This window comes from Propithecus coquereli, unplaced genomic scaffold (assembly GCF_000956105.1).
Source record: "Propithecus coquereli isolate 6110/MARCELLA unplaced genomic scaffold, Pcoq_1.0 Scaffold45, whole genome shotgun sequence".
In the NCBI taxonomy this organism is placed as follows: Eukaryota; Metazoa; Chordata; class Mammalia; order Primates; family Indriidae; genus Propithecus; species Propithecus coquereli.
Genome location: NW_012150285.1, coordinates 7,760,282 through 7,773,428, shown reverse-complemented (window position 1 = coordinate 7,773,428; position 13,147 = coordinate 7,760,282). Strand labels below are relative to the sequence as shown.

Genomic DNA, 13,147 nt, shown 5'->3' with positions numbered 1-13,147 from the left:
GGGGGTGTTATGGGAATACAAAGTCGTAAGAAAACATAATCAAACATTTATTTGGAAGAAAAAAACTATTTAGAAGCTTTGAATAATTCACAGTTAACCAGAATTTAGAAAAGTCCGGATACTGTTACTTGAGTAAAATGACTTAGTGCCAACAGGATATGTTTTCATCCTCTATCAAAAATTATATAATGGCTTACAAAGATATAGCATCTGGAAAGTTTCTGGGATATAATAACCAAGCACACTAGGAAATCCTTTGTGTCCAGCCCACTGAGCCTGTTTAACACAAAGGTTCAAGCCTCCCCAGTGAATTTCAGAGCATGCCGATGCAAACAGGCTCATTTAAAAAAAAATCAATGTGATGATTTCAGAGAAAGCAACGGAAAGAAATAAATCCTCTTCCACGACCAAGTGCTCACCTATATAGGTCCCGCTGTTGTTACCAGCACAGTCAGCATCTTCTGGATGAGGTGTGAAAGCACACAGAACAAAAGCCAAGAAATAAAGCAGAACAGTTAGAAGCCCAGCCACAGATGCAAAAATAAACTACTTAAAACAACTATGTAAAGCACAGCATAGGACAGCCCTCACAATGCCACCCTTAAACATAAAACTTCTTGTTTTATATTTAAGTTTAAAGTGATATTTTGAAACACCATGCAGGGTTGTTTGTTTTCTACCTTCTTCAGAGGTTCTTTGATGCAGGTCTAAGAAAGTTATAAAATACTTGTCTGTGGGGTTTATACTTTTGCAGTTAAGAAAATTATGCCACTTGATCCCCCCAAAGTAAATTTATTGTTGTAAATCAGGCTCTTTGATAATAGGTAAAATATAGCACTTATTCTGGCTCACTGGATTACAGCGAAAGGTTAAGATTAAAACATATCCTTCCTATTGTTAAGAAGACATTTCATGTTGGAAAGGAATAATATTGCTATTTTTATTTTGTTTTTTTAAAAAAGGAACAATAAAAACATTTTAACATAAGCAATGGGCTAGTATTTCTGGGAATTAGTGAATACTAGGCTATGCATATCTTAAAAACTTAATTTAAGTAATGGCATACTTGTCATTTTAGGCCTCTTTCTTCTGGAACTAACAGAACAGATTGTGCAGAAATAAAATCATTGAGAAGGTACTCCTGACATCCTAATATCAAAATGAATCTGTCAATATATTTGAATAATACTATTTTCTTCATTCACCTTTATCTGAAGCCACTGACAGAGATAAAAACACAATTTTCTATATGAGATTACCTTCTATATTTCTGCTACATGAAGCAAAAAAAAAAAAAAATTCTTTCTAAAACAAAGTGAAACCACAATTTTCGGTACTGTGATGTCAAGATGGAAGTTTGGATGTACAATAGAGTACATTTATAAACTGCTTGCTATATTGAATTTAAACCTACACATATGTGCACTAAATAAAATTACTAGGCTTTGCAGGGAAACTTTTATACATGTACCTTTAATTTCCTCTGAGAAGCACAAAGAAAACAAGAAAGGAAATGATTAAATGTGCAGAAAATACAATTAAAGTACGAAGATGTTGCATCCAAGAAAAAAAATCCACCTACCACACTCAACTGTTTCCTCATCTCAGAAAAGCCAAAGGAAAAACACAAATGTATTTTAAATGTTTCAAAATTATTAGTCAACAAATAGAATTTGTAAAAAACTACATTTTAGACTGTATTGCAGTCTTGTTCTAAAAAGAATACACACATTTAAGTAGTAAAAGCACAGTCCTCATATAGCTTATTAAATAACCAAATAGGGAAAAATAATTACAAAAAAAATCTTCAGCACTTTTTCAAAATAATACCTTCAATAAGGGGATATTTTCATAGAACAGTTTTGTTTGTAAATCAATCTGTTCAACACTTTGAAGAAATTTCCTGATAAAATCAATAGTGAAAAAAAGAAAGGATCTTAGAAGCAACAAATTTTGCCCTTAAAATGTCTAAATATCCTGTAAATTTAACAATATTCTAACAATTAATTTATCATACATATAAAATGATTCGGGCAGAATCCTTTATTTTCATTCTGTCTACATTAGCTGATGAAAGGCATTTTAAAAAGCAATCTTAATTCCTAAATTATTAGATAGCAATTTAAAAGCAGTGGAGACTCACTTTCAGTTAAGGGTAGAAGTAGTACTGGAAACATAACAGAAACAAATCTAACCATGAGTCAAGGTGGAACATATTTTACTATGTGACCTTGGAGAGCGAACGGGAGTGATCAGAACAGTTCTTAGCCTGCTTCTCTCTCCAACGTACAGAATGGGGCCAGAGAAAACACTTCCAGGAAAGCGTACACTATTGTATTTTTACTTTTCAAATACCTATGGGTCCTCAAACTGTATTGATCCTATTTGGCCAGTATTAGCAAATATGACAAGCAAATCATTATCTTTCAGGCTCGTGTTATGAGTCACCCAAGCTGTGAGTGTATTTATGTACATTTCTTAGTAGCTGTGAAATGTCTCGTACATCTAAAACAAATCGTCAGAAAACAAAAATCAATGATGTGATGTGGCTTGGCTAAGCCAAGCATCTAGGCAGGCATGGTGGATATAAGATTGATCACTATAAAATGTGAAATCTCAGATGCTCTCCTATAAAGTAGATTATTAAACATAGTCTATTTTTTGATAGGAACAATAGACTAGATTGAATACCACACACTTTATAAAAGATTCAGTGTCATGGAAATCAAATGATAAAAGCCATGTCACAGAAACAAATAAAATGTTAAAACACCAATGCCAATCCATAGTATCCATAATTTATATTATGGATAGTATACATATATTCCATATTCTAATAAAAGGTCATGAATACGCTACATAAATTTGCAAAAGGATATTTCTCCATACAATTCTTAAGTAGGAAAAGAATAATATTTTTTAGCATGCTAAAACTACACACATATCCAGTAGCAAGTTCCATGCTTAATGGACATCCAGTAGAAAAAAGAAAAGAACAGACATTTTTAGACTTAGCATGTTTGGACAAAGAGGAAAAAACATATTAAAATAAAAGGCTGATCTCAGCAGAGAGCTGGGATAATTACATGATTATTGCTATGCAGAAAGCATTGTGCCACGCACGTTAAATGCACAAATTATTTAATTCTCCAACAACTCTATGAGGCCAGTACTATTATCCCCGTTTTACAGATGGGAAGAAATCTGGAGTGAATTCTTATAATTTCATATTGCTCTGGCATCCACTGTGAATCTAGGTTTGACTCTCTCATTCCAGGAGCAGGGCTCAGTCACACCTGACTCAGTTTCCAGCTCTCTGTCTCCTCCCAGTTCCTCAAGGTGGTTCATTCAGGTATCTGCCTCATACAGCGGCCTGCTGGTGACCACCTCCCTATGGGACACATAGATACAGCCTATTTGACTCATCCTCTGGTCCCCACAGCCCGCATGGACCTCGTAGATATGCCACAGTGACCACCGTTCAGTCACAGAGGGACTCTACGAGCTCGTGCCCACTTGCTCTAAAGTCTAAGACTGTAAACCCACCAATTAGAACTCCCTGCGCGGAAACCTGCTTGGATAACACCCTGGACTCCACAAAGGCTTTGGCCCACAGGTCTCCTCTCTCTCTTGCTCCCCCCTCGCTGGTTGAGTGCACACGTCCCCGACAGCTCCCTCCTTCCCACTGGCCCGGGGGGCGTGCTGCTCTCCTCTCTCTGGGGTCTGTGAGTGATACGCCGCCTCTGTTATTTCACGTGTTTTATGGAGTTGCCTCCTCTGTGTCTTACCTGACTGACACACCTGAACCTAACTTTTTTCCTGGTCAGGGCTTTCCTAGAGAGTGGCTATCTTAGTAGGAATAAACTGGACACAGGTCAGACAAGAGCCACAAGGGTGTCTGCCCGTGTAAATTTCTGTGAGCTGGACGCCTGGTCACAGCTGGACACTGAGGCATTAGGCCTTCCACCAAGACAAAGAAATATCCCATGAAAGTCCCACTGTCAACAGCCAAGACCACCTCCCCGAAGGCCCACTGAGGCAGGGCTGGAGTTTATAGCCACTGACCAAAGACAGAGCTCAAGACCAAGTTAGAAAGAAAAAAACGAGACAACCACCTTGGATGTGACAAAACTGGGATTAGGACCCACACACTCTGGCTCTGGAGTCTGAGATTTTAATTCAGTGCTAGGCTATCACAACAAAATCACTTTTTTTTTTTTTTTTTTGAGACAGGGTCTTGCTCTGTTGCCAAGGCTGGAGTACAGTAGCATCATCATAGCTTACTGAAACTTCAAACTCCTGGGCTCACGTGATCTCCTGTCTCAGCCTCCTGAGTAGCTGGGACTACAGGCACAAGCCACCACACCCAGCTAATTTTTCTATTTTCTACATAGACAGGGTCTCACTGTGTTGCCCACCAGGCTGGTCTTGAACTCTTGGCCTCAAGTGATCCTCGTGCCTCAGCCTCCCAAACTGCTAGAATTACAGGCGTGAGCCACTGTGCCTGGCCAAAATCACTTTTGGATTACCCAAGTCTCAGACTGGAAATCGTCAGGGGAGAGGCCGAGGAACATGATGTTTCCTCCAAGTTTTCTGTCGACCTGGCATCACCCCCACTGCCCACCCCTCCCTCCCTCCCTGCAGCTTCAGCAACCCAAGTGCGTTTCTCCTGCCAGGGGCTCCCAGGGAGGGCCGGCTGCTTTCCCCAGCATCCTTGGGAGTCCACTGTCTGCTACATTCAAGCACGTTAGAGCAGGAGAGGAAAATTAGAAAAATCACAGACAGGAGGCCAAGAAGGTCTCAAAGAGATAAATGTGCTGTCTTCAGGAAAAGGACTGGACAGGCTCTTGCGTAGAGTGTGTGACGAGCCCTGCACAGCAGGCAGCTGAATGTCGTTCTGCTGGATGCCACTCTGAGGGCATGTGATGCTCCTGCCAAGTGGAGAAATGGTGTCTACATTCACGTGGACACGGTAAAATCCCCACACTGGAAACCACTTTCCTAAATCCCCCCTCACCCCCTACCCTGCAAACTCTCCTAAAAGTCTGCAATAATCCACGACCACAGACCAGACCCCGAGAGTTAATCAGCTCTTTCTTACTTGCATGGCATTGCACTGGATCCCCAGGACAAAACACAAGAGACGACATGGCTTAGAACCCTTCGTGTGGAAAGACTAGGAGCATCTACCCCGACAGCGTGCCAGAGGCAACTTCTCCAGATGTGCAACCCAGGGACTGAGACTACGATGAGTGACTGCACTGGCAAGGCCTTCACCCCAGCCACTGGCCATGTAAGTGATTAGACGTGAAATTTCTCATACAACTTATTGCACCTACACCTGTTTCCACATAACCTCTGAACTTTGGCATCTTCCAAATAGTATTAGTAAGTACTATGAAAAAAAATAGGTATTTTTTAAAACCTCATATGTTTCTGTTTATACAAAACCCCACCAGTATTTAAAAAATGGTTGACAAAGTTTTAGACACACAAACTTAATGTAATGACATAAGCAATCTACTTATTTCTGAATTAACTTTATGTGTGAAACCAACAAGTAAACATTACTTAAGAATATAGGAGAAAGGAGTTTACTCAACTTGAAAAGTTTTATTACAGCAGCCTGTAGAGTTCTGTTATACGTTATTCTTAAATGTTAGGCCTTCCAAAATGTTGGTACCACATACAATGAAATCATTATTTTAAACAATGTTTAAGCTCTCTTGTGGGCTATTGTGATTATCAACCCACAAAATGCTTGCCTGTGAATGAACTAGGTTACGCCTTGTTTAAATGTATATCCCTTTGGCTGCAGGTAAGTATTTTTTTTCACTTCCATATTAACAATCACAACTTAAATTACTTTAGTCTGGCGATAAGTCCAAATGGATGGGTTAGAGGCCAGAGGTGTGATGACTTAGGGATAAGGAGGGAATTAAGAACAAGAATAATCTAGATAAGGCACGATTGCTTTTGTGGTCAAGAAAATGGTATGGTAGTAAATATTCTCCCTTAATATTATTTAATCAGCAGTATTAGAAATTTTCAAGTTCTTACACTTCCATAAGTAAAAAAGGAAACTAAGAACTATAAATAAAAATCGTTCTTAAATATTCTGTTGTAAAATACACTATATGAATAAGACCTTTTTCTCACTCCTTTCTGAAGGCCATATACACTGGATTTAAATTATATCCTATTGATATAATTAATGATATAAATTAATGTTTATGCTGTTAGAAAGACAATTCTTAACTCACATACTTGGATTTCAATAGAAAGGGAATGAACACTATTTTAAATAAATTCATATTTATTTCTTAAAAGTCAGGCAATATCATATTGCTTTAATATATGCAGCTGAACTATAAAAATAGCTTTAAGCACAAAATTAGAGTACTTTAAATTATATGAACACAAGAAATGCAAGCTGCCAAGTTTCTGCCATGAAAAACTAATTCTATATACTACTTGAGATATAGATTCATTTTTACTCATTTTCAGAACACTTTGAGCTGTATCTTTTATATAATAATCGAAAAGCTGATCATATCAAAGAAAACCTATCAGACTTCTAGGCTGTTCTTCTGTCTGCATTACTAATACAAATCTATTATGGGACAACCTATCATTAGATGATGGAGAGAGGGAAAAAATTTCTATCACAAATTTCTTGGTTGGATAAATAAGCAATTCTCCCAAAAAGGAGGGGGAGAAGGAGGAGGAAGGGGATCCCTCTATCAAGCTTGTAAGAATGTTTCAGGATTGAGTTCACATTTTAGTTTTCAGGAATTTTTAATTTTAAGACGTAAGAGATAAATATTTTTTTTGTTTGAGAAGTCTTTTTCTGGATTTGTATTAGAAACACCAAGATTTTTTTTTTTTAGACAGGGTCTCACTTTGTCACCCTGGCCAGAGTACAATGGCACAATCATAGCTCACAGCAACCTCAAACTCCTGGGTTCATGTGATCCTCTTGCCTCAGCCTCCCAAGTAGCTGGAACTACAGGTATGCAGTACCATTCCCCCTCTAATTTTTAAGTTTTTTGTAGAGACAGGTCTTGCTTTGTTGCACAAGCTGGTCTCGAACACCTGGACTTAAGCAATCCTCCCACCTCAGCCTCTCAAAGGGCTGGGATTACAGGTGTGAGTCACCACACCCAGGCTAGACACATCAAGATTCTTAAGGAGGAGGAAACGACCAAGCATCACAGATGACTATGACCTACACTTACGAGTTCTGCATAAGGATGTTAGTTTTAAAGCCTAAAGAGGTTGTTATTATCATGGCTCTTGATTATACTTCCCTTGGCGCCAGGAACTAGAGCTCTAGCACAAATACAAATGCAAAGATGAGACTGGGATTTGTCATTCTGTATTTATTTCTATGGTGATATTAACTGAACCCCTATAGTTCCAGAATCATCATCCAAGAACGTTTCATTCATATATAAATTACTAGTCAACTAATAATTCACTCAGTGAAAAAAGTTAATGTGACTAAATTCATTATTCCAAATCCGATGCTTACAGTAACTGCCTAGATTTTAAGTGCATTTGTAAAAATTTTTATCACTGTATTTTTTCGTGCATTATAAACACCAACGTGACAGAATTATTCTTCTTTTAGAAATTTTACATTAAATCAGAAACTTTTCTTAAAATATATCCTATGAATTAATATTCAAAGTCATAAAAGATTTTATATAAACTTGTTTTCCTTCATAGCATTACTCTATGATTTAGCAAAGTCATGATAACATGAACTTCCTATTCCAAGAATCTAAGTACCAAATATCGAAATCCAGACAGTAGTGAGTCAGATGGCTTTTAAAAGATTTCGTTATATAAAGAATCATTATCAAAACAGACATTAAAATTCTTTTATATGTCATTAAAAATGTTCGTAATCAATACAGTGATTTCTGTATAACTCTTAAGTTTATGTGACAACATTCAAGGAAATTTCAAAAGGAGCTTCAATTCTTTGAGAATAAAGATATTAGCTTTCTACTTAATTTTCACAGAAATACATTGTCTCTCTGAACAAGACCGTGTTTACCATACACTACTGATTTAATTAGAGTAAGCTTGACCAGATTTCTTTGAAAATAACACATCTCTCAGTGAATCAAAGTCTAGTTTTTAAAAAAAAGTGGGCGAGAGAAAAGAAAGACAGAGAGAAAGAGACGAAGGGAGACCAGTAAAACACTTCCAAATAGCATTCAAGGGCAGAAAAAGCAAAAATTTAAAAAAAATTAGTAAAATGAGGACATTTCAGTAGAGATAAATCCTGGAAAAAATATGTCTCAGATCCAAATATTGAAGCATTAACACAGAAATAAATTATGCAAATCAACAGACAAAATGACTCCATTACACTTAATGCTTTTATATACACACATATACACACAACATGCATATATACAACATGCACACACATCCCACACCCCCTCACATTCGCGCACACCTACAAGAAACCAGTTTGGGAGACCTATTGAAAAAACAATCTATCCTTTTTGTATAGTTCTTTAAGAAACACATATACATTTATCAAAAATTTTAAATAAAAATTCATTATTGTATCAAATTGTAAATTTCTAGTTGCCTATGACTCAAATTTGAGTGTAAGATTCAGATTCAAGTATAATCAAATGTATTTCATTTTTAACTTATACATATTTTACCCCACATACACCAAATTAGAAATGTGTTAAGTCCGTAATTCAAAAATCCCTCACAGAGCAAGTCAGGTGGATGCCTCAAAGTTCCTTTCAGCTGCATGAGCTGGCTGCTGAAAAGTCATCACACTTAAAAACAATGCAATGTTCTCATTCAACTTTAAGCTTTCTGATGTCATCAGACATGTGGCATTCTATGACAAGTGTTTTTTCCTTGTGTCCAGACTTAATGTAGCAAGAACAAGCAGGCTTTTGAATCAGTGCTCCCCTTGCAGTATTTGCTTGCTGGCGAGATTTACACGCGACTGTAGTTTGGCTCTCTTTACAATGCGATACAAACTGACAGAAATAACAGGAGCTGCGAAAAATGCAACGATACTAAAAACAGATGTTGGTAGAAAATTCCAGGGCCACTTATTTGCTCATTTTGCTGTTTAATGTACAATTTCTATGCTGAAAACAAAGGGCTGGTTTTTTTCCTCTTAAAATACCTGTAACCACGAAACATTTAGGGGAGGTGAAGTAGGAAATTTATGGGATGGAGACTTGAGGAGACAGGCAGTGGGAAGTAAAGTCGATAGAAGGTTAGGCTGAAAGGAAAAAAAATGCACCTGAATCCACACTGTGTTTTTCAGTAGTCATATATCATTCTTTTCCTTACTCTCATTTTCTTTTACTTTAGTCTGGCGATAAGTCCAAATGGATGGGTTAGAGGCCAGAGGTGTGATGACTTAGGGATAAGGAGGGAATTAAGAACAAGAATAATCTATCTAAGGCACAATTGCTTTTGTGGCCAAGAAAATGGTATGGTAGATTTTTTTCTCCCCTAATCTTTACCAAGAAATATCTTACCCAAACCTCCTGGTGTTGAATAAATAAAAGAGTTGTATTTTAGGTTACATTTAATAAAATACCTAAATTCAGAAATCAAAGAGAGTAGTGGTTATTTCCTTAAAGAGTGAGTGGGTTTATTATAAACAGCCCCAATCACCCCTTTCTGTAAAAGGTTCACACTAATCCTCCCACTACGAATTCCTTTCTTGTTTGGTTCCTGACAAAGGATGATGCAAAGCCACTGCAAGGTAACAGGACCCCTGTCCTGCCACGAGTCCTGCTTTCACAGTCAGAAACAAAACAGCGGGATTTGGTTACTCTGCATTCTCATTAACAAACTTACATGATTTCCTGTTGGAAACTTTCAGGGGCTGAACCAGTACCTCTGGTCGTCTCAGAGCCAACCTCCTGCAGGAATGAAGGTCAACACGCCTATTAGTTTTCAGCACGGTCTGAGGTTCACACAACACCAAAGTATTGAACGTCTTAAGAAAAAACTTGAAAGTCAGGAGAAAAATGAACACAATGCAATCTGCTCAAATTAAGAAATAAATCCTCTATTTTCAAATTTTTGTAAATTCTCTCTCCTCTCTCCAAAATGACGAGTCTTTTTTCCACCTTTCACATCAACAGGGTTTCGGATATTAATGTGCTATTTTCCATTTGCTTCATAACAAAAATCCAGCGTGATCTGGTCCTGTCATATTATTTTTGGTCATCATTCATACTAAGTTAGACAAAACAGAAATCCAAACCCAGGGGATAAAGAATCCTAAGGCAAGGTTTTATAGCTTATTTTATCGCAGCTACGCTGGAATGATATTTTGCAGAGAACAAAAGGTCAGCTGAAGAAAGGCCATCATGATGCACCACCAGCTCACCTTTCCTGGAAATGCTTCGAGGGAATCAAGCCCGCTCTGGGCCTGGCATCCCCTTCGTGCTTCGCTTGCCACCACGTTGCATCATCCTGGCTCATGATCTGAAGAATATCTCCCTTTCTGAAAGAAAGCCCGGCTTCCTTACATGGAATTGCCTTATCTTCATTAGGATCATAGTCAAAGAGAGCTTTGATAAACATCTGGAAGAAAAGTTTCATTTCAGATGAATAAGGACAGAAAATAAATGTGAAATGGCCTACATTCTCCCAACTCCGATTCAAGAAATGATAATTTAAAAACCAGAATATGACAAGTGCCTTGTGACAAAGCAGACATGTAATAGGTGGAAAATCATTACTGCCCCCACACAGACGCAAAAACATCTTTAAGTGATGCTCACCTTGCCTTCTGTGGGCGGGGTCTCTTCTTTGATGCTGGGGATGATCTTAAATGTAATCGCCCCCTGAGACTGAGCCTGGCAGCAGAAGAAAGAGTTATAAGAAAACTAGGGCCAAAGAAAAACAAGGTGAAATAGGTAGAAAGCTAAACGCATCTAAACATTTATAAACTCGGGGTTTCTACCGTTAGAATAAACTGAGGGAACTATTTTTGTAGAAGTTCTTACAATGCAAGAAAGCTTTAAAGTTTGTCAAATAAGTTAAAAAATGTTCACCCCTAAATCCACTTTTACTTTCTGTGTACTTTTAAGATGTCAATAAATATATTTCCATCCATGTTAAGTTACATCTGTGTTTTCTGGGACAAAACACCTACAGTGTCAGTAGTGCAGTTTCATAATTTAATACAGTGGCAGTGCCCCTCGGAAAAAACAACGAAGAATATTCATCTCTGTTTAGTGAGTAAAATGTAATAGATTAACTAAAAAATGAAGACCGTCTATTCTAATTTAATTAAAACAAGTAACGCTACCACCCACAAATCTGCTGAGTATTTCAGACATGGGGTGGTCTCTCTTTAAGTATACTCTTATGTCAGTCTCTATTTATGTCTCTCTCTCTTGTTAGCATTTATCACAGCCATATTTAATTATTTATGCCATTATTTCTTAATATCTGTTACTCCTGCTAATTATACACTCCATTAAAACACTAAATACCTGGCACATTTGTTTTTTTAGTTTATTTTATTTTTAGAGATAGGATCTCATACTGTCACTTAGGCTGGAGTACAGTGGTGTCGTCATAGCTCACTGCAGCCTCAAACTGCTGGGCTCAAGCGATCCTCCAGCCTCAGCCTCCAAATAGCTGGGACTACGGGTGCATGCCACCACATCCAGCTAATTTTTAAAATTTTTTTGTAGAGAGGAGGTCTCACTATGTTGTCCAGGCCAGTCTCCAATTTCTGGCCTCAAGTGATCCTCTTTCCTCCACCTCCCAAAGTGCTGGGATTACAGGCGGAAGCCATGGCGCCCAGACTAACTGGCACATAAAAGAGATGAGGGAGGGGAGGAGGGAGAGAGGGAAGACAGATCTCTCTTGGGCTCCCTGTCAGGGGTGTGCTGGCAAACCGGCATTCCATTATTAAAAAAAAAGACCCTGATGTGTACTGTTAGCCAATTTCCATGGTACAAATACTCCCAACACAGCCAGTTTCAATTTAACAGCATGAAGTTACTGAAAGTGAGTTGGGAAATGGTGCATGGAGGCCGCTCCAGCACAACACGGTGACTTAGGTAAAATAAGGTTTTGGTAGTATAAATAACAGACTTTTTTTTGTTTTGTTTTCTCGCCCCCACTCCTCCCAAACAACAGAATTTTATAGAGGGTTGATTTATTTGAAAATATCAATATCGTTATTGCTAACCATAAAAGTAATTCACAAATCTTAATAAGAATTCATACACTGTAATGCTGAATTGCACAGGTTGAGAGAAAGGAAAAGCCTTGTCTATAATCCCCTCTCATTTTTCTAGTGTTTGTGTGTGTGTGTTTTGAATGGATGAAAAGCCCTTAGAGCAGTGTCACTTATTATGGGCTCAATCAACATTAGCAATTAGTATTATTACTACTATTATTATGAAGCCATATAGGTCCATCAGCCATTGTGATCGCTTCACAGTAATCCGTCATACCGACGAATGATTATTTGGTCAATGCAACCTTTTTGAGTGATCAGTGCAATTTCTGAATATTTAAAAAATATTTTGTTTATACACATTTATCAAATTATTTCCTTAGGATTAATTTCCAACATTTGAATTTCATGATTAACAGGTATGTACATTTAAAATTTTGCTAGTTTTAAATGGACATCTCCAAAAGCTCTATTAATTTATCCCATTGTGAAATCATGTAAACATATCTATGTCTCTGGCCTACTTTAGGCATCAAAAAGCTTTTAAATTCCAAGCAATCCACTGTTTTTTTTAGACACGTTTGCTTTTGTAAAGTGTTTGTGCATATGATTTTTCTGTAAATGTTTTTCTTACTGATTTTTATGATCTCTACATTAAAATATTAGCCTTTTATCATATATATTCAAAGTATTTTCCCTACAATTCCACTTGTCTTTTATTTATGACATCTTCTTTCTGTATTGTGAGTTTTAAATTCTAGTACACACACCTGTTGTTTTTCTATTCGAATTTCACCTTAAGATTAAAAAGTCTTTCCCTATCTTAAAATTACAAAAATTGTATGTTGCATTTTATCGTATAATTTTTGTGATTTTTTGCACTTACATATTTAATTTGTTGGGAATTTATTTTTGTGTGTGGTGTAAAACAGGGAC

The 13,147-nt window shown here is 37.3% G+C and overlaps 1 protein-coding gene across 1 annotated transcript in view; it reads right to left on the bottom strand.

Moving 5' to 3' along the window:
• The window catches only part of MPP7 (membrane protein, palmitoylated 7 (MAGUK p55 subfamily member 7)), a 153,941-nt gene that overhangs the window by 48,593 nt on the left and 92,201 nt on the right, over positions 1 to 13,147 (bottom strand). Inside the window, exons 8-10 of the mRNA XM_012654848.1 lie at positions 10,797 to 10,871; positions 10,400 to 10,596; positions 9,837 to 9,926 (exon numbers count right to left, since the gene is read on the bottom strand). Coding sequence (XP_012510302.1) covers positions 9,837 to 9,926; positions 10,400 to 10,596; positions 10,797 to 10,871 — 362 coding nt within the window. The remainder of the gene's footprint in view (positions 1 to 9,836; positions 9,927 to 10,399; positions 10,597 to 10,796; positions 10,872 to 13,147) is intronic.